The sequence below is a fragment of the Sitophilus oryzae genome, unplaced genomic scaffold, assembly GCF_002938485.1.
Source record: "Sitophilus oryzae breed Bouriz unplaced genomic scaffold, Soryzae_2.0 scaffold_125_pilon_pilon, whole genome shotgun sequence".
NCBI lineage: Eukaryota > Metazoa > Arthropoda > Insecta > Coleoptera > Curculionidae > Sitophilus > Sitophilus oryzae.
In genome coordinates, this window is record NW_022145904.1 from 1393219 (window position 1) to 1420661 (window position 27443).

Consider the following 27443-nt stretch of genomic DNA (forward strand, 5'->3'; position numbering starts at 1 on the left):
TGTGTTTAATATATAATTTTTTCTTACCACAAACGTAGAAAATTATTTATACGTATATTATAGATTCTGAAGAAGACCGAATTAAAATTGGTCGAAACGTCAATAAAAACGTGAATAACTCAAAACATTTTTATATAACATACCTACTCTATTTATGGTTGGTATGATACCTGTTATTATACCTTTGAGTTTCGATGTTTAAAAAATAAAAAAAAATAATATTTAAAGTTTTTCTACAACCACTTGTTTTTTTTATTAAATTAGTTTTTTTAGTTGTATTGTAGTCATGTACAAGGAGGACAACTGTATTTTAAATATGATATTTAATTTAACGTTTTTCAAACAGGGTTCATTAGACTATATTTCTACTAGGTACATTATTTTGAAAAAAAAATTAAGAAAGTAACTACATCTACAACAGTAATTACTTCTATTTTTATGATAAATATTCATAAAAATAGAAGTAATTACTGTTGTAGATTCTTCGTTATATTGTAAACATTGAAATAACTGGAAGCTAAACTTTCTACCTGCTTATATTTAGAGCCAGTGTCTGACGATCTTTTTTTACGTATCGCGCCATATCAGTAGAACACAGAAACAGAATATCTCCCTTTTTGTCGGTCGCGCGTACACAATGCTTTTTGTTGGTTGTGAATAGCAACTTCGCTTTTTAGTTAACTCGAATATTTTAACATTTCTGAAACAATATTTTCTAATTGGTAAAACGTAAAAAATCGTTAGATTTGACAACTCTGTTGAAACTGGTCGTTCATCTGGCCGCAGCTAAAAACGCAATACATTCGGCCAGCCGACGACCAGGTCGCAACGATCTGAGTCGAGCAGAACAGTGAGTTCGAGCCCTAAGATTGCTGAATTTTTGTTAGTTAAAATTTATATTTTGTATTAAAAATTTAAAAATAAAAAGTAGTAACCAATTAGTAAGAATTTAATTATAAAAAAATAAATAATAACATTCCCAACACAAGTGGTGATACGAGTCAAATAGAGAACTACAACATTTGGTGGCAGCGACTACAAGATTGGTGACAACGGTGGTCCAACCCAGGATCACAACAATATTCGATAATAAAAACTTGCGTAAAGAAAATTTGCTAAAAAGGATATAACAATTATAGATAAAAAAATAAAGTATTTTTAAAACTAGAGTAAATTATATATTTTCATTGTTTAAGGTTGTTATTTATATATTTTCACGTATGATGTTGCAGTAGACAGACACTAAAAATAGATGTTCAGTTTAGCTCATTGGAACGGAACTTTAAATCCCATTCAATTTTAATATATCGCATATAAGAATTTTTGGATTTTATTAAAAATGACAAGGCTCTTATTATTACAGCAACAAAAAAAGTAAAAAAAAATCAATACAGTTGGGGGTTGGAACTTTTGGTGTTAGAACAGCAAAATAAAACACTAATTCACCGCAATACACTAAAACACTTTGTTTTTAACACTGGACGCTCGTTTCGCTAATCATCAATTGGAAGCTAACCATCAGGTTTCATCATATGCTGATGATGCTAAGCTGGTTAACGAAACGCGCGTTCAGTGTTAAAAGTAAAGTGTTTAATGGAAATTACCGCATTTGTAGGGTTTAAGTCCTTTTTATGCTTGATACTAAGTATGTTATATTTTAAAGTGTCTTGGTGTATTGTGAGGAATCAGTGTTTTATTTCACATCATCAATCAAACATATCAATTCAAAAAATATTCATTTAAAAATAATTAAATAAACTAATAAAGCCAATTATACAGGTTATACTGCTAAAACGTTTGATTTTGTTTAGGTTTTGTTCTAGTTGTTTTAGATTTAATTGATTGTTTACTAATTTTGTTTTCAACTTTTCATTTTTTATTTTTACATAATTTCTATAAATATCGAATAGTTTTTTTTTTAAGTTGACGCAAAAAGGGTAAAATATTGTTTCAAAATCCGATGGGCACATAAAATGTTACATTTAAGAAAAATGATTGTACTAGTGCTGTCCAGATTTTTTAAATACAAAAGGTGGCAACCCTGGTCATGATTGTAGAAAACCCAGTTTTTTAATTTCCAGAATTCTCTTGAGGCGCTGCTAATTCTGTGCTGAATTTCAGAGTCGTACTTTTCCGAAGTCAAACTGCCGAAGTAATAGAATTCCGCCACATATTCCAAAAGTTCTTCTTCAATTTTTATAGCATTGTTACGATTTTTCGGGAAAGTGCACATGATTTTAGTTTTATCAGTGTTCAGTTTAAGGCCCAAAGCCTCTTATGCCCAGGTATATGTGTTCAGCATTTCTAGTAGGGTTACTTTAACGTTTTTGTAACCAGAGCGCAGTTATCAGTGTATTGAAGTTCTGTAATGCCCTGAGTTTTTTTTTAATGTTGAACAGACCCCCGTCCGTCGTATACGTTGGCTAGTGATGGCGTCATGAAATAGGCGTCAGGGATGGCTAGATTCCAACGTATGGTCAGATTGCCAATCATTTTCTGACCAATACGTGCACCAGCATATTGGCCAACCTATAGGCCAACGTGTAGAGGGGCCAATACAGAAATAGCAAGCCCAAGACCAATACTAATACCAGCGTCAGATGTGCAAGACCAAGACAGGACAGTTCTAGAGTTTGCAAAAACAATAAAATAGCTATATTAATTCAAAACAAAATAAATGATCTTGTTTTTAAGGTTGCAGCAATTTGCTTTGATGAATATGGTATGTACATTAAACGTGTCCAGTCAATTAAAAGATTTGACAAATATTTTATACGAAAACCAGACTGATGTAGATGACGAAGATTATGAATACTACGATTACTCTACGGAGATAGAAGAAGAATTATTTAGCTTCCTTGATATGGTAATTGTACAATATTTTTCTTAACCACTTGGCTACAACTTTTTTTTCATTGTTATTAAAATAATACCCCAAAAAACATGTTATGTATAAAACTATATGGTAATTGTCATCTATCGTAATCTCCAAGTCAACTTGACGCTGTTTTTTCGGTGGGACACTTTTCAAACAATTTTTCAATATATAAAAATATAAACGTTTTCTGAGTTGGGTCGTAAATGAAGATTGCTGCTATTTTATGTGTAAACTTATATGGTAAATGTCATCGTTTATAGAGTATTTGTGTTGTAGGTAACTCCAAGATATTTCTTCTTGTTTTGCACTTGGATGAACGACGTGAAACTATGCAATAATTTTTTTCGACCAATCATTACAGACGCAGGCGTCTGTTACACCTTTAATATGTTGGACAAAACTGAAATATACGAAGATGCTGTGTAAGAAATTTTACTTACAATACTTAGAAAAATATCAGTTCTCAATTAGTCAAATACGGTTTATAATCAATATTTTATTTAGCGTTTCTCTACAAAGTTTTATATCTTTTTCTTCGACAGTTTTCTATAATTTATTAGAATTTATTGTTGGAAAATTTATTTTCAAAATAACAGAATTATAAGTATTATATAATATTTAAAAAAATATGCTATATTCAAATATCTTTGTTTGTCGATAGTGATGAGCTAGACTAGCTCTTAGTCGATGAGCTAGACTGATAATTCTTGGCCGTTTGTTGTCGAATGTGTATTCCTTCGCATCGATAAGGGATATCAAATTATTAATTTTTCCAAAGAAACGCAGTTTTTGCTAATCGCCATCGTATTTTTAATCAAAACCTAATTTTTACGTATTTAAAACCTTATTTTTAAGTATGAATAGGAGAATACTCTTTTCACAGGGTGCCTATCAAAAACTTGCCGCAAATATAGCGGGTTGCCACGGTTCAAAGTTTTTCCTACGGGTTCGGCAACAGTGCCGTCGGGCATCTGTACTCCTATAATAAAAAACTTAGGAATTTTGTATAAGTGCCAAACTAAAGTACATACTAGTATGTATTTCGGGAAAATATTTTAACTTTTACAGGGTGGCTCAAAAAAGTGAGAGTGGATCGGGATGATTTTTTTAAATAGAACATAAAACTACTTGTATATTTGCCTTGTATATTATTGCACTTTTGGTTTCCTTTCTAACCACTTTACATAATCCTGAGATATTATCAATTATGTTTTCATAGTTTCAGAGATATGAATAAATTATTAAAAAAAAGAAGTTTTTGCAGCCTTTTTTAAAAAAGTATTAAAAATACAAGAAATGTTCTGAAAAAAAACTATACTAAATATTTACTATTGTTGTAACAAAGGAATATTATACAGGGTGTTCTATTAAAAAAATACGAAAAAATGATTTTATATTTTAGAAAATTTGGCATAGAATTTTGACCACTCTCTATAGTTTAAGATATTTATACCAAAGTAAGTACAGGCCCACAATAGTAAATATTTAGCTGTTTTGTTAAATTAGAACATTTGTTGTATTTTTGATATTTTTTTAAAAAAGGCTGAAAGCGCTTCTTTTTTTATTTATTTATTAATATTTCTGAAACTATCGAAACATATTTAATAATATCTTAGGATTATGTAAAGTGATGAGGGCTAATGAGAGACTAATATAGAAGTATTTTTATGTTCCATTAAAAAAAATATCCCGATCCACTCACACTTTTTTGAGCCACCCTGTAGTAGTTAAAATATTTTCCTGAAATACATTCTAGTATATATTTCAGTTTGGCACTTATACAAAATTCTAAAGCTTTTTATTATAGGAGCTACAGATGGCCGACGCACATTCGCCGGGCCCGTAGGAAAAACTTTGAACCGTGGCAATCCCTATTTTTCAAGTTTTTGATAGGCACCCTGTAAAAATTGTATTCTCCTAAACATAAATATACGTAAAAATTAGGTTTTGATTAAAAATACGATGAGCGTAATAATCATGCATGTCCTGTACCATAAATATTATAAAGCACACAATGACTTTCGTTTTAGGGCACAGTACAATTTTTCCTTTAGCAGATTCCCACCTGGTGAAAAAACAAAATGGAAAATTGAAAACGGATATCCTCCAGATGACGATATAATCACTTATCCGCGGAGAGCCCTATTTTCTGGAGCAAAAAATTCATTTGATATTATATTGGCGGATGACATGGATAATGTTGATCATATATGTAATCCGTTTGACCATGGATTTAAGGTAAAGACGAATACTAGTAAAAGACAAGTAACGATCTGTCCAACGCAACGAGGAGGTTAATGACAATAAGAGTTGTCTGTCGTTTTAATTCATACGTAAATTGCATTTTCTGTCATTATTTCGATATCGTCTGACATCTTATGCTTTTACATAAGAGTCAGCAGGTATGGTCCCAGAGCTCGAGATTTTTTTAAGACCAGTGTTATTATACAAGGTCCAGCAATAGTGCATCAGGCTGTCCAGTGCATCCAGCAATAGTGCATCTGTAGCTCCCATAGTAAAAAAAACTTAGAAATTTAGTATAAGTGCAAGCCTAAAGTATGTCATCATCACCATTATCATCATTTTCAGCTTGTTCAACCATTTCCAATTATGGTGTAGCTTCCCTTACACATTTAGATACTCTCTTTGTAGTTGGCCCATTCTTGTCTATTGTTGGCTATGCGGTCCCAATTTATCCCTGCTAATTTCCTAATATCATGGTCCCATTTCAGGTTCGGTCTTCTTCTAGGTCTCTTAATTCCTCGTGGGTAACTGCTGTAATTTTGGTGGTCGATCTGTTGTCCGTCCTTCTCGCCAGGTGTCTGCCCATTGCCACTTGAGGGAGTTGACTCTGTGAATGACATCTATTATCTGGGTCTTTTGTCGTATCAACTCTATTATTTTACTGTCTCCCTTGGTTATTCGCAGCATATTTCGTTTTCTTATAATGTCCGTTTTAAGTGTCCATGCATAGGTTATGACTGGTAGTACACATTGGTCGAATATTTTCTTCTTTAAATAAAGTGCCATTCCAGATTTGAATATTATTGAGTTTCTTCAATAAGTACTCCATACTTAATTCTTCTGTTGATTTCTGGTAATAGAGATCCCGAGCTGTGTATTGGTTGTAGTTGTCCCAAATATGTACAGGGTATCTCATTTTGGTTGAAATCATATGATATCTCCATTATTAGTAAGGATAGGAGGATGCAGTTTGCACAATTCTTTCCCACTTTTTTGTCAAACGAAAGATGCTGTCAACAAAATTTTTATAGCGCTCTTCGTTTCTGAGCTACAGGGTCTTTTTAAAAATTTTCCAATTTGGGACACCCCCCTTATCTCTGTTATTATGAAAGGTATCAAGAAGGTGAAAACTGATGCTTGTAGAACTGTTTACGTAGAATACGGTGGCGTAGTCTGTTTAGTAAGTTTTTCTACGAAAAAAATATTTTTGAAAATATAAACTAAAGTTATGTTTTTTGAAATAGAACAAACACCCTGTATATTTATAAATCGTATGATCCGCCTTGCTATGAGCTTCTCTCTATTTACTGCAACATTTAAAATATATAATTTTCTTATTAGTAGGCCGTGATATATAACAAAAAAAAATCAAAATGTGGTATTTACTAAAATAGTAATACACATATTATAATTTTATTTGGGACTGAAATATTTTACTTTTAAACTGTTACCATTGAATCTCTAAATATATCTCTTTTTTATAATTGAATTTATTATAACAGAATGGGTTTGCAAATATCTTAAAGCTTGATCGTATTTTCCAGGTCTTCGACATTGTTGTAGTTGCCACGATATATTTCATCGAGAACGGACAAATCCAGGGCTCAGGAAGGCTACCGTATGGGTCCATTGGTCCCAATTCATTGATTTGGGAAATAGTCATTTAACAAAATTCTAATATTTTCAAAGTTGTGAGGGGGAACGCCATCTTGTTGAAACTATATTTCATGTAAATTATCTAAAGGGATATCTAAAAGTTCCGGTACGATAGCCTCCAAGATTTAAAAATAGCGGTAGAGAGTTAAGTTTTCCTGATATATAAAGAATTTATTAGAGGCTTCTAAAATAAAACAAGAGAAAAAAAAAACAACGCTTTATTGTACAAAAAGCCAAAACAGCTTCATCGACAAAGCATTCACAAAACAAAAAAGCACAAAAACAAATATGCAAATAATAAAAAAAATGTCATAGAGACCGATAGCCGCTCTCATAGCAGTATATTTTTAATAATTCTTTAGTTTTTTTTTACCTATTATCAATCATGGCCTACTAATAAAAATGATATTTTAATGAAAACTTTTAAATATTGCAGTGAATAGTGAAAATAAATATAGAGTAATATATATTTTTGAGAAGCATATGGCAGGCTAGATCAAATAATTTATAAATATACAGGGTGTTCCATTTAAGAAAACGTAACTTTAGTTCATATCTTCAAAAATATCGTTATTGTAGAATAACATACTACGCCACTGTATTCTACGTAAAAATTTCTATAACAAAGAGTTTTCACCATCTCGATACCTTTAACAATAACAAAGATCGGGGGTGTCCCAAATTGCAAAATTATCAAAAAGACGCTGTAGCTCAGAAACGAAGAGGGCTACGAAAATTTTGTTTACAGCATCTTCCGTTTGACAAAAAAGTGGAACAGGTTTGTGAAAACCGCATCCTTCTATCTTCACTAATAACGGTATGATTTCAACCAAAATGGGACAATACAAATGTACATTCTTTTACTATTTCAAGTTTTGTGTTATTTATTTGAATGTATTTTCTGTCCATTAGTTTTGTACATTACTTTAGTTTATATTACTTTGTACATTACTTTAGTTTTTGTTAAACTCATTGGCTATGAAATGAAGATTGCTGTCATTTTATAGGTAACATTATTTGGGGAATCTCATTAATGTTCATTTCCAAGCCCCCTAGACGTCTTTTTTCCATCATACGGTATATTTTTATAAATAAATATATTTCCTGCTTTTAGATAACCTTGCATATACCTATTCGAACACCCAGACCTAAGCAGGAATTTATTAGGGTACCCTTGAATGCTGAGGTTATTGCCGCTATTAAACCATCGATGATCACTACAACAAAAACCGTTGAGAATTTCAAACCCGAAAAGAGAGAATGCTATTTCGATAAAGATAGAAAATTGAAATATTTTAAGATATATACTCATAGAAATTGTTTATTGGAATGTTTGACGGAGTTCACGTACTGGTATTGTGACTGTGTGGATTTCTTTATGCCTAGTAAGTAAAAATTACAAAAATTTACAACATTACACCATAACTACTTTAAACACTCAACGCACGGTTTTTTTTATTATTTGCTGGTGATGCTAACATGGTAAACAAGACATGTGGGTCTAGAAATTTAAATAAATAAAGTTTTTTTTTGTTATATTGCGACTTGTGTAATTTAATCGTTTAAGCTAAGTTAGTAACTATAACCATAAAATAATAAATATAAGAAGAAGTTTCTGTCATGTGAAGTAAAATCCCTTTAATGTGAAGTCAATGTGAAATTATAAAAAAGGTGTGGCTTAGGTAACTAATATAATGGGCGGCTGTGACATTTATAACGTGAGTTTATTTTCCCAATAATATTTCTTTTAACATAGGTTTTAAAACGACACATATTAAGAGTTTGTGCCTGCTAAGTATTTCTGCGTCTCAAGCATGTCAGGCCATATCTGATTTATGGGCGTCCTGCGCTCCGTTTTAGGGGTAAAAGTATTCCTAGAAAAGCGTTCAAAATCGAACGATGATTGGTCGAAACAATTCTGTTTCGAAAAAGAAAGTTTGGGAATATTACCTAATGCAGAAAAATACACGTATTCCGACGCACAGTACAGTTTTGAGTGCGGTGGCGTGAATAGTGTGTCAGTTAAAGTAAAGTTAATTAGTTAGTTAGTGCAGTGATATAAGCAGAAAGCAGGGTGAGTACATCTCACTAAGTGTCGTAGTTTATTAATTAATTAGATCATGAATATTTTGATAAATATATTGATACGTTTTGTTAGATATCATTTGCGTACACATATTATTAAATATTACATTAAATAACTGCGCCGTATACATGCTAGGTCAAAATATAGAATATGAAAGTTAGATAGGGTTAGTAATTAAATAATGCGGCGGTATACCGATGCGGCAGCTACGTGAGCTTTGTTTAGATAGGCTATTGAATCTCTTTACTCTGTAGAGTCGGTGCTGTCTAGTCAGGAGGAGCGCAAGGATAGGCCCGTTAATGTTGCTTGGCAGGATCTGGGATCCCGTAATGTCATAGTAGCAGGGACGCGATTCCTCGTAATGTCGCAACGGTGTAGGGAGTAAAATCCTGGTTATCACCGGTTTTTATATTGTGCCTCTGGGCGTAACCAGATGCGGGAGCGGGACCCCGAGAGATTCAGCCGCTGTATCCGGGTCTTCTGGTTCGTCTAGACCGTGCCACGGGGGGGCGTGGACGGGGGCAAGACAGTACGTTAGTATTTGATGAGATAAGTAAATTTGTAATCAAGAGAGAGAGAGAGATTGGATAGTTCTTTTATAAAGTACCTAATTAGTTAATATGATAGCCACGTAAGCTTTAGGTGGATTAGTGAATTTCTGTTCTCAGTAGAGTTAGTACTGCTTAGCTTGAGGAAGCGCAAGGATAGGCCCGTTAATGTTGCTTGGCAGGATCTGGGATCCCGTAATGTCATAGTAGCAGGGACGCGAATCCTCGTAATGTCGCAACGTCGCACACGGCAGGGATCTGGGATTCCGTACGCCGTGTGACAACGGACATTATTATTATGTCTGGGACGGTACCTCCGGGTCTTCAGCGGCGGGAACAGGCCCCCAGGGTCCTCGAATCTCGGGATCGATATGTTGTGTTTATTCTGTTGCCCGTGCGGCTGATTACTCTGGAGTCCGCGCCATCAGGGGGTGCGTGGGCGGAAGGCCAAGCAGTGCATTTGCATAGATATGTTTGTAAATCTTGTATTGAGAGAGACAGAGATAAATTAGTCCATCTAGTAAGATAAATAGAAAATAAATAATAGGTAGTTAGGGCAAAACAATATCGGCATATAGCAGTTAAATAGGTCGGAATTATGAACTGGACACTTATCCTTACTTTTAATTGTGACAGGTATTAAAGTACGCCTCCGCTCAGGGTCAATGCTTCAGGGATTATTTGGTGAGTCTGTGATTTATTATTTATTTGTTTTCCTGACAATATAATACTTTGAAACATTTTAATTATCCTGTCACGAGTTATGGTTTTGTTAGTTGTTTAGATTGTTTATTATTTTATAAAGAAAGTAAACAAAAAAAAAATCTTACACATTTGACATGACAATTTCAATTTTATTAAATTTATTTCCGTTTTCGGTTTTCAATGGCGGGCTCTCCATTAGGTTTCAATGAGTTTAAGACTAATGAGATTTGACACTCACCCTGTATAAATAATTAAAATAATATAGACTAGGGAATGTCATTTTGATAATAGTGTTGTACTACTAAGGGCTAAACAAACGGTTAAAACAAAACAATGGGTTTTTATATGTAAATTTGTTTTTATATATAAACATCAACTGTCATGTTTTGACAGCAGGATGACGGGACGTCGTTGCAGCCACCCTAGTGTGGTTGCAACCATAAAATAATTAAACTAGAAAGAAGTGTCAACTCTGTGTTAAATCGTGGAAACACGATACGCCACCGAAAGCCTTCGTTGTCGTCTGGAGAACTAATTTTCCAATTGACAGCTTGACATCACAGAATAGATATCAACCAGAAACCTAACTGGAGCTGAAATCCGTGACGTTTCACGAATTGGGCCGCCATTTAATAGCGGTAGAACACAGAGACGTATTTAATAAATTTCCGTTGAATGTATACAGAGTTGTATTTATTTTTTTGTTGTAAATTGAAAAGTATAGAATTAATTAATATCATTCGGCAGTTAATAAAACTACTGCTTAAAACTTTAATAGGTGAGTTTGTTAAAGTTAAAAGTAAAGGCTAATTTGTTTAAGATGCTGTAATATTGGTTTAGTACAAATGTCCCAACATATTTTATGGAGTAATATTTTTAATGTAAAACTTATTGCCAGCGATAAAAAACACTGCATTAGTAAACCATTAGAGATATCGCGGTATAAAAATAGTTTATATTTTTAAACGATTTTATTTAACTTTACCATACCTTTGTTTGTTGCAAATCTGGCAGCAGCTTTATTGATCACTTCTATTATCCCAATTTTTCCGAAATGTTGCACACGTATTGAGTTCCGGTGACACTTTTATAATATTTTTGAAGAAAAAAAATCAAATTAGCGGATCCAATATGGCGGATTTTTTAATATAAGAAGAGATTTGCTTGAAATTTAAAACTTTGGGTTCTTTATAAGGACACTTGAGATACTTACCTTCAATTGGCCCGTTTTAAAACATCCTGTAAAGATAGGGTAGGTGTTCATTTAAGTTTCAAACGAAATAAATAAACAAGCTAACATCAGAATACTTAGGTATTTATTCATGCCTCCATATAATTAGTTTGTTTTTATTGGCTGTTCTATAATTAAGGTTTATCTTTTTTAATGTATAATACAATTTCATAAGCAGATATAATTTAGTTACATATTTTAGGGGAAAACTAGTACATGGATGTTTGAAATTAATTTGTTTGCATATTATATATATTTCTTTAATAAAATGTCTTGTCCCATATTCTTCATAATATTTACTAAAAACAAGTTTTAATGAAGAAACAAAAGATACAAAATTGTCATGTGACATCTGAAAATTGCCAAAAATATCTAAATTATTATTTTCACTCTTTATTATTTTCATAGGCACGTAAATGGCAAAACAACGATGTATCATCTAACTCACTGCGTGCCTTTGCATATTTGGTACATATATCCAGGGTTCGGAAAACTACATGTTACTTTTAAAAACTACATAAACTACATTACATGTAGTTAATGTAGTTTATGTAGAGGGTGTAGTTTATGTAACCTATGTATGTAACTTTCAAATATCAAAGGTTTGAGGTGAGGTTATAAGAAGTTGAAGCTTTAAAAACACATAATGTATTTAAGAAAACGGAAGAAATATGGCTTTAAGTATAATATTTTCATCATATTATCTCTATTGCACCTCATACAAAGAAAAATTATTCATAATATCAATACATAGTTTATTAACGTAGTTTTCATGTAGTTAATGAACACATAGTTTATTAACGTAGTTTTCATGTAGTTAATGAACTGGAAAAGACGTAGTTTTGAAGAAAAACTACACGTAGTTAATCAGGTAAATTACGTCTTAATTAACTACTTCCGAACCCTGCACATATCACATGAATGTATACTCAAACATTTTTTTATTAAATATCCACAAACGTATCGTAAAACATTTTGCGTCCTGGCGAAACATAACTCCGGCTTTTGCACATTCTTGAGGCACAAACTGAACCAGTACTCTTTGAAGTTATTATAAATAATGTACCTAGCACAACAAATATTTAATAACTATTCCAGACTATTCGCTCCGTTCAGTTATAAAACAACCCAAACTACAATATTCAATATTTACGAATGACGAACAGCTACTGCTCTCAGCAAAACGCAAAACATAAGTGAACTGCGAACGCCAGTGCGTTGACAGGTTCTACCGCTATTTTTAGGTTAGGCGATGTTTCCCGCGCAAACTCTAAAGATTGTCGCCCACTAGACCGCTGCGCGGCGCGGCGCTGGGAAGAGAATTTTTTCCGGCTGCGAAGGGACTGCGCCCACTATAGCGCGCTTTTGAAACGCGGCAACGCTATTTAGTTATAGTCGAAGTGTTTTTTACTTACTGTAGTTTAGTTTTTAAAGCAATGAGTTCAAGTACGGACGAAAGCGTATTTTTTGTGCTCTTCTAACAGAGGAAGAGGAAGAGGGGGTGAGGAAAAGTTTGGACTCATACGATTAACAAAAAAAGAAAGAAGTTTGGAGAATTTTACCATCTTTTTCCAGATTTAATAAAAGACAAAATCATTTTTTTCAGTATTACAAAATATAAAGGAAACATTTTACGCACTCCTCAATTGAGGGTTTTAGAAGAAAAAACACCGGGTATATCTACTCATCATATTTTTTCAGAAGAGACAAATTACTAATATTTTTGATAATTCTTATTTATTCTGATGTGTATATTAGTTATGTGGTCAAAAAAACCCTGATCTTTTTTATATATTTAGGTAATTAGAATTTAAAAATTGGAGATTGTCACTTTTGTTAAAAAGTGGAGATTGCCAGTTTTGCCTCTACACCCCTCAATTATATTAAATCTTTGATAGAAAGGCATTTCGTCCATCTGTCTCTAGTGAGGGAAGACTAAAAAAAATATCATATTCCTTTATGAAAATCGATTTGCCTAATTTACTTTAAAAATACAATTCTACCATTGATACGTATCACTAGTTCCTAGTCAAAAAGCCAACTGAAAAGACTCGAATGCAAAATTATTTCCCATGTGAGTACGCACACTGCAACGCGCCAAAACGCGGGAGACGGAAAAAAGTTGCTAGAGAAGTCTTCCGACTTCTTGACGGAAATCCCGCGGCGCGCTTCTGCGCTGCGCGCTCTGATATGCGTTGGTCCATTTAAATACATGGCAAGCAGACAAAAGAAATTTCCACATGGCGCCGCGCCGCGTCGCGCTGCGGTCTAGTGGGCGACAACCTTAAGTTAGGCTTCTGGTTGATATCTATTCTTGTGTTGACATGACGGCTTTATTTTTATTTCCGTTTCCGGTTATTCAATGGCGGGCCCTCTTTCAGTTTAAATGTATTTTGTACTCTTTCTTATCATAAATAAAACAAAACAAAATGTTATTCAAACATATTTACTTGAAACATGAGACAACGTGACTAAATAAATATAAAAAATAAAGAATTGAATGATTTCTACAGCAATTACTTAATTATGTGCAATTTTAACATAAATTAGTAAGGTATAAGCATGACTTACAGTAATTTGTAAATAACTACATGTATTCACAGCCATCAGGGACAGAAAACGGGAGCCTTATACAAAACCTGAAAACAGAAAATACATTTTTTTTATAGTAAAATTAACAATGTAAAAATATCAAGGTATAAAATATAAATATACTGTTTAAAAAAGCGTCCATTATTCCCAAAGAGACCTGGTTTATAAATCAAAAAGAGACTTTTAGTCGGATAATAATCAGATTGTATCAGTCAGATTTATTGCATTATTGACAATAAATCGCACATAGGTACTGGAGATAACTAATGTTGGCTATAGTTAAAAATGATCTTGCCTTGCTGTAAATTGTTTCCATTTTCAAAAAAAAATCGCCGATCATAAACATAACAAAATTTTCTTGCATCTAAAAAATACAGAAATAATGTATATTTACTACCTATTTTTAATATACATGGGACATACCTAGTACTGCAGAAACGTCTTCTTCTCCAGGATTTTTCATGTAATATATACCGTATGATCGAATAAAAACGGCGTCAGCGATGGCTATGAAATTAAGATCGCTATCATTTTATATGTAAAATTATATGGGAACTGTCATCGATCGTCATTTCCAAGCCAACTGGACGCCGTTTTTTTTCGATCATACGGTATTTTATATGCCTTTATTACCTTTATATTTATAAATTTCTACCGAAATATCACATTGAATTTACAAAACAAAACTAAACGGAGAGAATTAAAATGGCGTCGAAATTTGTTCTAGAACAAATCTGACGTTGTCTCTGAAACTCTGAAATCTGTCATGTTTTGACAGCAGGATGACGGGACGTCGTTGCAGCCACCCTAGTGTGGTTGCAACCATGTTGCAATGATATCCTGCCATCCGCTGGTTTTAATATACCTATAAAAATCAGTTGTTTATTTTAATAGCAAGATTACGGGAGGTTGTAGATTAAGGGTGGCTGCAACGACGCCGACATCCCATAATCCTGCGGTTAAAACATAACAATTGTTATATTTTAACAGCAGGATTACGGGATATTGTTGCAGCCACCCTTAATGTATAAGATGTTTACTAGTCGATTCCTAAGTATTTGACACAATTTAAATGCTTTTTTTCTTGTGATATTGAACCGGCCGATTTTCGGCCATTGATAAATATGATTGGTAACAATAACATACGATATTCGATTCGATTTTTATACAGGGTATTCAAGACGTTCCAACGATTATCGCCAACCAGGAAGACAGAACTTACCAAACTACATAAAGACAGAGTAAAACGGCAATTAAAATGAATAAAATGATTTATGATATTTTGTATAATATTTGTTTAATTAAGATTTACAGCGCTTTCAGATGGATCGGACCATCCGCGACTTCGAGCAAGTACCATGAGTTTATATGAACAATTTCTCATAGGTCGCTTATGCTCCGCCCGGATGATTTCGTCCGACGGCTATCTTAAAAAACACGCGGATGAACAGCGGACGCTCCTCTGCATCTGTACGCGCTGTTATCCTAGGTACTGCAATGTGAAATTTTGCTTTACCTGCTTCACCCGGCAAGTCACTAAAATAGTTACAACAGGAAAAAACACAAATCGAGAGCAATATACAAAAAATTAAAAACATATGGATTAAATGTTTGGCTAACCATTTTAGCATCATACAAGCAAAAGTAAAATTCACCTGCTATTGATGCCATACACAGAGTGTTTTAAAAATAGGCGGCCAAATTTTAAGGCGTGTCTCTCATCAAAAAATATAGAAAAATGTATCTATAATCTTAAATCCGGACAAGCTTAGTTTTAAAGAGACATGATAGTAATAATGACCTCATTTAGGCCTAATTGAGGCAAAGGGACACACCTTATCGAAAATAATTGAGAAAAAAGATGTACACCACTGGCTTTTCTTGCAATTTTTTATGAGGAATGAACCTCTGAAATTTGGCCATGCATTTTTCACACCCTTTATATGTATACTGCTTGGCTAACCATTTTAGCATCATATAAGCAAAAGTAGAATTGACCTGCTATTGATGCTATACACAGAGTGCTTTAAAAATAGGCGGCCAAATTTTAAGTAATTTTAATTTTACTTTCATATAATTCATATCAAATAAACTTTTAGTCACGTAATTAAGCTTGACCGGCACAATGTGGCCCACTATTACATATTTTCTTTTAATTAAAATATTTTAGGAAACAAAAATAAATTAATTATATAAGAATATATAAACAGTTATTATTTACATCAACAAAATTCACCTTCTTAATAGCACTTAAAGGACGGTCCACACTTGCTATATAACAATGCTATATAGCAAAGTTATATAACATGTTACATATTTTTTTGTTATATGTAGCAAATTTCGATGCTATATAACTTGTTACATGTTATCCATTTGTAGTCGGTAAAGATCAAAAGATGTTATGCGACACTGCTATTGTAACATGTTACAATGCGTCCAGAGCTAAATTTCTAGTTTAGCCGCTCATATTTTCAGAGACGTGCGCGACAGAATTTTAGTGTGGTGAGCCGATTGGGTTGTTTATTTACTGGTCAATAATATTTATTATTAATTATTATTATTAATGAAGTGGACCAAAGAGCAGACTTATCGATTCAACTTATTGACTTGTATAGAGATAATACAGTATTATGGGACATCCGCAGCCCCTCATTTAAAATCAAACAAAAAAAAGCACGATGCATGGGTAAAAATTTCAAAAATTATGAATTTGGAAAGAGAAGAAGTCGAAAAAAATGCGTTGTTTAATAGGCCAGTTCCAGAGGGAACAAAAAAAATGCAAATCTGGAGCTGGTTTAGATGAAGTGTACAACTCAAAATGGTTTGCGTTTAAATTATTAACATTTTTAAAGGACAAAAACACGCCATGGGAAACAGACTCATTTATTTTTTGTTCATCATACAGGGTCCGGCAAAAGTGCGTCGGACATCTGTAGCTCCTATAAATAAAATTTTTAAAATACTTTAAATACAAAAAATGCCACTTTTTAGATCTCCATCTAACAAAAAAATAATATACAGGATGTTTCATTAAAAAAAGAAAAACAATTTTATATTTTAGAAAGTTTGGCATAGGTTTTTGGACACCCTGTAGGGTTTAAGATTACAATATTTATAACAAAGTAAGTACAGCTATAATAAATACCTAGTATAGTTTTGATAGCATAATTCATTTGTCATTGGTAATTTCTTGTATTTATAATAACTTTTTTAAAAAAGGCTGAAAAAGCATTTTTTTGACTTATTTATTAATCTCTGAAACTCTCGTTATGCTAGCCGTTCTACAACAGGTACTGCATCCCTAAATCGTGTGTCAGATTTTTGAATCTTTGGACCAATTAGATTTATCAGGTGCTCAAAGTCAGAACTACTCATCCTACAAAAATTTTTGAAACTCCCCTTGTATTCTAATCCCCAATTCAGAGGCGCGCAATCATCCTTTTTTAGATCTTCTAATAGATGAGTTCCACTATATCTAGACCTTGCTTGTAGGCTATGGCGAACCCAAAACCGCCTTTTTCTCGACTTTCTTTCACTTTCTTCAAAAATAATTACGCACGCCGCTGCTGCGAGCAGAGCATCTTTCTCGCCAAAACAATTCATGATTACTAAAACTATAATGTGGACGTCGCCAGGTTTTTTAACATGTTACATGTAGCTTGTTATATAGCAATGTTATATAACATGTTACTAAATGTGGACCCTCCTTAAGATACATAAAGGGCCATTACTAACGCTTTCTCGTTCAAAATATTCTAATAAAGTTGTGATTGTTTTGATACACTTCGCACTAAAAGAAGTTTTAAAAAGAACAATGTTCAACTGCAAGGTCTGCTATTAAAGAGTTTTAAGCTTGAAGTATCACAACACAATTTATTTAAACCAAAAACTCGTAACACAAAACTAAAGTGGCAAAACGAATGACAATGTCACGAAATAAATAAATAAATGTAGCAACTTGACATTTTTTATAGCAGAGCTACGACCTGAATCACCAGCGAAAAATTTAAATTCCAGTTAAGGTTGTCGCCCAGTAGACCGCTGCGCGGCGCGGCGCTGGGAAGAGAATTTTTTCCGGCTGCGAAGGAACTGCGCCCACTATAGCGCGCTTGTGAAACGCAGCAACGCTATTTAGTTATAGTCGAAGTGTTTTTTACATGGCGCCGCGCCGCGTCGCGCTGCGGTCTAGTGGGCGACAACCTTAAGTTAGGCTTATATATATAAAAATTGGAGATTGTCACTTTTGTTAAAAAGTGGAGATTGCCGGTTTTGCCTCTACACCCCTCAATTATATTAAATCTTTGATAGAACGGCATTTCGTCCATCTGTCTCTAGTGAGGGAAGACTTAAAAAAATATCATATTCCTTTATGAAAATCGATTTGCCTAATTTACTTTTAAAAATACAATTCTACCATTGACACGTACCACTAGTTCCTAGTCAAAAAGCCAACTGAAAAGACTCGAATGCAAAATTATTTCCCTTGTGAGTACGCACACTACAACGCGCCAAAACGCGGGAGACGGAAAAAAGTTGCTAGAGAAGTCTTCCGACTTCTTGACGGAAATCCCGCGGCGCGCTTCTGCGCAGCGCGATCTAATGTGCGTTGATCCATTTAAATACATGGCAAGCAGACAAAAGAAATTTCCACATGGCGCCGCGCCGCGTCGCGCTGCGGTCTAGTGGGCGACAACCTTAGTCAGCCCGGCCGCGGCGCAGAATATATCCATGATTGGCAACAATGAATTTAAAAATTGCGTCCTCAATTACGTAACTAAAAGTTTAATTGGTCTCAAATATAGTTATCGAAACGTGCATACAATTTCCGAAATTAAGAATTTTGATTGATTTTGTATTAGTTTTGTTTGTTTTTACTTTTGATTATTGTTTTTTTATCAATATCGCCATGGTTTTTCCGCTTTTTATTAATATCTGTAATTTTTTGACTAATATATTTTAAGGATATAAAGATACCCCAATTTGTGGATATCTTAACAAGAATTGTATAGCAGAAGCAGCAGAACTTTTTGAAATGCGCCATTTGCGAGGTCAGTTTGAAAAAAGGACAATAGTCAAATTCCTACCCAGAAGAAAGTCATCCAGAAAAGCAGAACGTCAGAAAAACATAACAGTAAGTAACTTTGATAGTAGTATTTTAATTTGAAAACATTAGATGCCCTTTAAATTGTCAAATAACACAATACACCACATTACTTTGAACTTTGAACGCTCGCCTCGTTAACCATTTTAAATTAAAAAAATGTCCTATATTTTAGGAAAACCCTCTTGATAATGCAGTGCGTTGTGACTGCCTGCCTCTTTGTACAGATTTGTCGTATGACGTTGAGACAACAGCTACGCCTTGGGACTGGAGGAACACAATGTCTATTTTATCGCATAATAGCTTCATGCAACCTTTTTTTGAGAAGTAGGTGGTAATGTCTAAGAACAAAATTTGAAAATAAATCCTTAAACTGGGTCAGCAACACACTATTAACCGAAATGTTCCATTAAGAGATCTGATAGAGCTCCAAATCTAATCGAAAAAGTCAAAAGCTGCCATCATGTTCACCAAGAATTATTAAAATCTTATGAATATGTATACCGGGTACGCTTTAAAAGTGGCTAATCTCTATAACTTTTTTATTTATTCAGATAAATAAACGAGATTTGGTATGTTAGTATGTCATAAAAAACTTTTGATTTTTCCCTCGCTATATTTCTACTTTATCCACGACTCGTCTATAATTTGATTATTATATATGAGTTTATTTAATAATAATAATATTCATTATTCACTAGTGAATAATGGTTTCATTATTCACCGCTTCCACGGATATCTCGACCAAACCGGCTTGGAATAAATAATTTTTGTTTTAATTAGTTAAAGCCAAATTAGTTAGCTACCTAGTTAAAGAAAATTTCAATGAATTCAATGTTTTCTTTCCATGTTACTTACTCGTTATACTCGTTCAATATTTTTTTTTACATTAAAAATAAAAACTTATATTAATATTATCTAAATTTTTTTGATAGTCCTGGATAAAGTATAGTATTCTACTCGCATATAATGGCTGTTATTCACATGGATGATTTATGACACTCGCATGCCATACAACCTAACCATTATATGCTCGTTGAATAAAACACTATTATTCGATAGAAAATGACAATCTGAATAGAATGACATATCATATGTCAATTTTTGATAATTTCGTATATGGTTTATTTAAAATTGTAACATGCGGTTCATAACGACAATTTGACTCGAATTACTAAGTGTATGGTACCAAATTATTCGTAAAAAATGTTTTTTCCAAATATGCTAATGAGCCAACCTTGTTCCATTTGAAAAAATTGAGATATGATTAAAAATACGATTTGGGCATCTTTTAACAGGCCAGTACAAGACACGAAAAATATTAGACGATCAAATCTATTTTTCCAAGGCTCCTTGATTAAAAATTAGTGTTTTTGACACAGCCATGGCACTCTAAATTGAAATTTAAAATACAATTCTTTTTTAAGCAAAAATGTCAAAAGTTGACAATTTATATGTCATTCCATCAGAGTGTCATTTTCTATCAAATAAAGTAAAAAAAATCACGGAGGGTAGGTATTTTAAAATCAAAAGTTGTAGTAATTTCCGGTGAAACACGAAGTGTCCAAAAACAATTGAATACGGCAATCAATCCTAATTTATGTCATATACTAACATACAAAATCTTGTTTTTTTATCAGAAAAAATAAAAAAGTTATAGAGGTGAGCCACTTTTGAGACGCACCCGGTAGAATATCCTCTTTTTTGTCATTCAGTGATATTAATTTGATCTCATTTATCTTGTAACCTCTTAAAAGAGAGCTTATATTATGAATTTTTGTTAAAGTAGTATATATTTCTTTCAGTCCCAACATATCTCTATCTCGTCTAACACTCTACTTCAAGAACAGCCAATTTATAACTTCCAAGAGACACGAACTGTATGGACCTACAGACTTTCTAGGCAACTTCGGTGGACTCTTAGGACTGTTTACTGGATTTTCTGTTTTGTCCTTAATGGAGATCATCTACTTCTTAACACTGCGTATTTATTATAACATTAAATTATATAAAGTATGGTCGGGACGCAAAGAAGAAAAGTAATGTAACATCGAAATCATTTGAGACACTAAATGCGATAATAACTTATACCTATGGCTTATTCGAGTTATTTACATATTTTGTTGCGGCAAAAAATATGAATCACAAAACTTGAATCTAAGAAATTGAAAATAGTAGACTGTAGACATGAATTTGTAATACCGGACCACAAAAATTTGTTTAACGCAACTATGTGTAAGAAGTGGACTTGTGGACAAAAATGTTCGGAAGTTTTTTAATTTAATGTATAGATCATTGTATGTATTCGTATACAGTATGATCAAACATTTTTATGATCAAGCAAGTTTTGAATTTACTTTTCCTACAGTTGAGGCTTGGAACCTTTGGTGTTAAACAACAGTAAAATAAAACACTAATTTACCACAATACACCAAAACACTTTACTTTTGCACTGGACGCGCGTTTTGCTAACTATATTATGATCATCAGCAGATAATAAAACTCTGTTTTGGTTGTAATCATCTGCTGATGATGCTAACATAATCAGCAAAACGTGCATCCAGTGCAAAACTGAAGTGTTTTGGTGTATTGTGGTAAATTAGTGTTTTATATTGATAATTTTCTTATTTTATTTTATTAGAAAAATTGTTTACCTTGCATCATATAAAGCACGCTTTATCATTAAACTTTTTCATTATATTGTACTATATTGTACTATATTATACTATACAAGGTGAGTCTTAAATAAGTGCAAATATTTTTAGGGGTGGTATATTTCGACCCCAGAAACACGTCTATGATTTTTTTTCACGAAAAAAAAATTAAAATGTTTTAAAAAAATTAATGGAAATTATTTTTTAAAATTTTTAGTTAAAAACATAATAACTTTATAATATGGCAACATAGGTAGTAAATTAAATTTACAAGAAAGAAAACGCAGGAAAGATCCAGAGGGGGGATTAAAAACTTTATGACTAATCCATTCAGGAAAATAATATACAGGGTCCGGCAATAGTGCGTCGGGTATCTGTAGCTCCTAGAATAAAAAACTTGAGAATTTTGTTTAAGTGCAAACCTAAAGTATGTACCAGGACGTATTTCAGGAAAATATGTAACTTCTATAGGGTGGCTCAAAAAAGTGTGAGTGGACCTGGATGATTTTTTTTAAATAGAACACCCTGTACATTATTGCATTTTTGGATTTCTTTCAGATCACTTTACATAACCCTAAGATATGAATAAATATATTTCGATGGTTTCAGAGATATTAAAAAATAAATCAAAAATATGTATTTTTCAGCCCTTCTTAAAAAAATTATTAAAAATACAAGAACTGTTCTGAAATCAAAACTATATTAAGTATTTACTTTAGATGGTCTGTACTTACTTTGCTATAAATATGAAAATCGTAAATCATACAGGAAGTTCAAAATTCTACGCCAAACTTTCTAAAATATAAAATAATTTTTCTTCGTTTTTTTTTAAATGGAACACTCTGTATATTATTTTTTCAATAGAGGGAGAATTAAAAAATGAACATTTTTTGTATTTAAAGTCAAAATTTTTAACGGTTTCGCAGATATTTGCAGTTTTATATTTCATATGGCATTTTCCACAGTAAATTTTTATCAAAGCCACCCAATGATTTTTCTCTCGTATTTTACCATTGAAAGCGCCATATGAAATAATACTGCGTGTATCTGCGAAACCGTTAAAAAATTTGAAATACTCTAAATACAAAAAATGTTCATTTTTGAATTCTCCATCTAATAACAAAATAATATACAGGGTGTTTCATTTAAAAAAAAAACAAAGTAAAATATTTTATATTTTAGAAAGTTTGGCGTACAATATTGAATATTCTGTATGTTTTATGATTACCATATTTATAGCAAAGTAAGAACAGACCATCTAAAGTAAATACCTATATAGTTTTGATTTCAGAACAGCGTTCTTGCATTTTTAATATTTTTTTAAGAAGGGCTTAAAAATATATATTTTTGATTTATTTTTTAATATCTCTGAAACTAATCGAAATATATTTATTCATATCTTAGGGTTATGTAAAGTGATCTAAAAGGAATCCAAAAATGCAATAATATACAGGGTGTTCCATTTAAAATAAATCATCCAGGTTCACTCACACTTTTTGAGCCATCCTATAGGAGTTAAAATATTTTCCTGAAATACATCCTGGTACCTACTTTAGGCACGGCATATAAATCACACGGCAGGCCGACTCGCTTTGGCGGAACGCTACGCGCATATCCTTGCGCACGCCGCCATTATGGGTGCCAGCAACAGAAATTAACCAGTGTCGTAGTCAGTCGTAGTTTTTGTCATCGACAACATACAGTTACGGCAGCTTTGAGTCTGTAGCGTGCGGCTTAATTTATTTCATTCTTTTCTTGAGTGATATATTTTGTATTTTTAGTTTTATTTTTTTTATTGTGTGATATATTTGGTTTTTGTAGTTTTATTTTCGTTTCTTGTGTGTTCTATTTTGTTTTTGTAGTTTTATTTTTGTTTTTCTGAACATTTTTAATATAATAGTGGTTTGGTAGTGTATTACCATAACAACATTAGACACCCGAGCTGGTTTAAACTCTCTGTTCTCCTTCTCCTGGTCCTCAAAACCCACAATATTATCACGATCACTATTATAAAATAAGTTGAACTTGATATTCATATCGATTACGATTAAGTAATACATAGAACACAATATCGATTAAGTTCATTCGGTTCATCGAAACTTTCAACTTTGCTTTTTAGAGTCTCAAATACACTAAAATTTTCTAAGCCAGGTTTGATATCGATGTCATATATTCATTTTCTTAGTGTCTCTGGGTCTTTGGACGTGGAAGGCAAAATAAATTTGTCAAGAGCTTCTTGTATATTTTTGGGCGGGAAAAGTATATCGCCAGACATTTATATTTAAATTCATCAGTTTCCTCCTTTAGCTGATTTGTTAATTAGCAAAATTTGAATATTAACAAAATTTGCTATAAGATGAAAAACGGCAATGAGAAAGTATGTTTCTTTTATCGAGATCTATATCAGCCCTGAAAATATTTTCATTTTTAAGATTCACCCTGTATACTAGAGTGGGCGCATTTTAAGGAGTTAGCAGTGGCGTGCATTACATATAGGCAAAAAAGCATTGCCTACCCTTCAATTTATTCAAGACAGACGCAAAATAAAAATATATTTATCTGATCAATTTTCATTATATATCTACCTACAAATCCTACAATGCGACCTACATTGTTTTATTTTTCTAAATAGTAAGTTAGTATTGTGTATTACGGTTGCAAAGCCGGAAACATCATACAAAACAAACGCCACCTGTTCAACGTCTTATTATTACCTAAAAAACGCATCCCATTATTCGAAATCGACCGCACGGCCGCAACTTAACATTACATGGATATGGACAAGCAAAAGCAGTGCGTTACCGCAGCACGGATGCACCCGATGTCTCGATCCCGCCGATGAGGTATTGCCAGTTCCGATGTTATTACAGAACTATGTAAGAAACAGTCCATGTTATTTTATATGATCAATTTTAAATAACTGTGTTTTAGAAAAATTTGTATATTGCTATTTATGTAGCAAATTAGAAATTTGCTTGTCTGTCATCTGGATTTGTCTCCAAATGATTTCATTTATTATTTTATTTGACTGTAAAATCATTTTGGTACATAAAATCTATTAGGCAGTGGCAATTGGCAATCTGGCAATATTGTGTACGGTTATTGTTTTAGCTAATTCGCCAGTCGTTGAGTCGCCTATCGGGAAGAAATAATGATTGAATAATAGACAGATTATTCGTTTTGTATCTACAAATAATTAAATTTATTTGCTGTTATTTGAATTTTCTTTTGTTTGGGTTTAAAGTTAAAATACGTTAGACAGTAAATTTTATATACGTACATTGTACATATATATATATATTATGAAATACATACGTTTTTTTATTTATTTTTTCATATTTTTGATTCTGTTACCTACCCTACTGTAAATGGTACTGCACGCCACTGGGAGTTAGGAGCGTCATCAGTGACGCAACTTTATAGTTAAATTAGTTTTTTCGTTTTATTTTAGTATTACAAACCATAATTAAAGAAATCACATATTTACCTACTTGCAGAAATTGCTAAAGAACATTTTCATTTTGTTTTTATAGTAGAGTTAATACTTTTAATCCTACGTAGTGCTTTAAATACTCAGTTCATCCGTAAGCTGTTATTTAAAAATGCTGATTTTGAATCATAAAAAATACAAAATGCGTATCATACACCGCTGTGTTACGATTGTTAAGTTACTGTAGCTTCCTAAAATCATGGTTAAACATTAAATAATACCGAAACTTATTGTATTTTAATAGAGTACAATAGTACATACATAAGTATGCAGTGTAATTGCTAATTAGTACATAATACTTTTTATAAATAAAAATATATTGATCAAATATATTTCTATTTTAATGAATAGTGTTTTATTTATATTTTTAGAATTAATATCTTTTATTGCAAAATTCAATATTAATTTATACAGAAAAAAAGACATTACATTTATACTAGCGTTAGTACTACCAGTAATACTGAAAGTTACACAGAGGGATAATAATATGAATTGAAGAAAACAGATATGTTTAATAAAATATCCACAAACTGGTTTTTAAAAATGCTGAATCACATAAATTACAAATTGTATATCATATATCGCTATATTATGATAGGGAATTTAGTATAACTTGCTAAAATGTAAGATTAAAATGTTTAATATTTTTTTATAAAAAAATAATCATTGATTATTTTTAATGTTAGGAATATCATTATAATTATTTTTAATTAATATTTTCTATTGTGAGCTCCCAATAAAATGGTTTTAAATGCACTTTTCTACACTCAGAGCTGCAACAAGTCAGATTCAGGAAGGCTTAAATCTTAAGACTTAGTTATTTTTAAAACCAAAATGATTTTAATTTATTGCTCGAATTGAAAGTGTGATTATTGTAAGGAAAAAATCGAAAAAGTAGATAGTAATAAAAAATGTCCATACCTCTGTGGCGGATTTATCTCTCTAAAAAAGTCCTATATGTATTTCACCACTGTAAGAAAATCTACAAAATAAAATAGTTATTTTTTGTAAACACTGCTGCGTTAATCCAACGGTGTCAGCAGTGGCTTACATTAGTCCTTTCCGAAACGTTAAGTATTTTTTTGTCTTTATTTATTTTTGCTTACACAACGTTCGGTCAGAAGTATCACTGACCGTTATCAAGTGTGAACTAAACTAAATTAGTAGATGCACTCTTTCTCCTGGTTTGATGATTCAGGTTTTGCTTTTGTTAGGACACTTCTTAGAGTAGTCCAAGACTTAAAAACAGTTTTAATTTTATATTGCTTAGCTATTCGCCTGATCTTCTCCGATGTTCCTTTCACATATGGAATCGTCAAGAGAGAGAGAGAGCATCCTCCTCAGGCTGGCGCACCAATGAGTCGGACCTGCAATTGGATATAATATTGTCTATGGATTTTTAATACTGAATCATTGTCTACCACATTCAAAGTAATGTAAATGTAACTATTCGAGAACACTTTAGTTTTTCTTAAACAGACACGTCTATAAAAACTATTGACGTTCTGTTAAAATGACTTGTATCAAATTAAACTTAACTATTACTTAATAAGGTAAAACCAAAAAGCTTCAAACTTTCTGTATTATTATTTTTAATTTGTTTTTAATTTTTACGTATTTTATGTTTATTTATGTTATGTTCTTTAAAATTAAAGAAGACATTGCCATACATTACTAACATCTACAGACGCATGAGCAATACATTTATTTTTATTAGATTGAATTAAAAAAGCCTCTTTTATTTTTCTTTTATAGGCTATCGCCCTCGCTATCTCTTGTTTCATTATAATTTTAATAAAAAAAATAATTTTTAGTTTGGTTATTATCACTATAATCGATAATAGTCTTGAGTTTAAATATTTTTTTGTCACGATATAAATGCAAACATTTGATAAAAAAATCGAACATATAAATAAAGTAGCATTTTCTTCTTTGTTCTTTCTGTCTCTTATAAGTAACGACATTCAAAAGAAAAAAAATTATATTAGTTTATTGAAATATTCATCTTATGTAAGCCTTACAAATTTTATTTTGTTTTATGGATTGCTTATCTGTTTTAGGATTAATATTAGTTAATAGTTGATAGTTGATGCTTCTGACCAAAACGTTGTGAAAAATTTATATATTTAATTAGTATTTATAATATAAATAGTTTTTCCAATTCAAGTTCTATTATTAAAGGTTTCAAAATTACAACCGACGCGACGTCTCCTATTATTGGGCCACCCCGTATACCTGCGTTATGTTTATAAATATAA

At 32.2% G+C, this 27443-nt stretch overlaps 1 protein-coding gene across 1 annotated transcript in view; it reads left to right on the plus strand.

The window, feature by feature from the left end:
* The window catches only part of LOC115874287, a 49334-nt gene that overhangs the window by 6172 nt on the left and 15719 nt on the right, over positions 1-27443 (plus strand). The window contains exons 3-9 of the mRNA XM_030889394.1: positions 2695-2866; positions 3155-3300; positions 4909-5116; positions 7893-8163; positions 18902-19071; positions 19217-19368; positions 20847-21082. Of these exons, the coding sequence (XP_030745254.1) occupies positions 2695-2866; positions 3155-3300; positions 4909-5116; positions 7893-8163; positions 18902-19071; positions 19217-19368; positions 20847-21082 (1355 nt within the window). The remainder of the gene's footprint in view (positions 1-2694; positions 2867-3154; positions 3301-4908; positions 5117-7892; positions 8164-18901; positions 19072-19216; positions 19369-20846; positions 21083-27443) is intronic.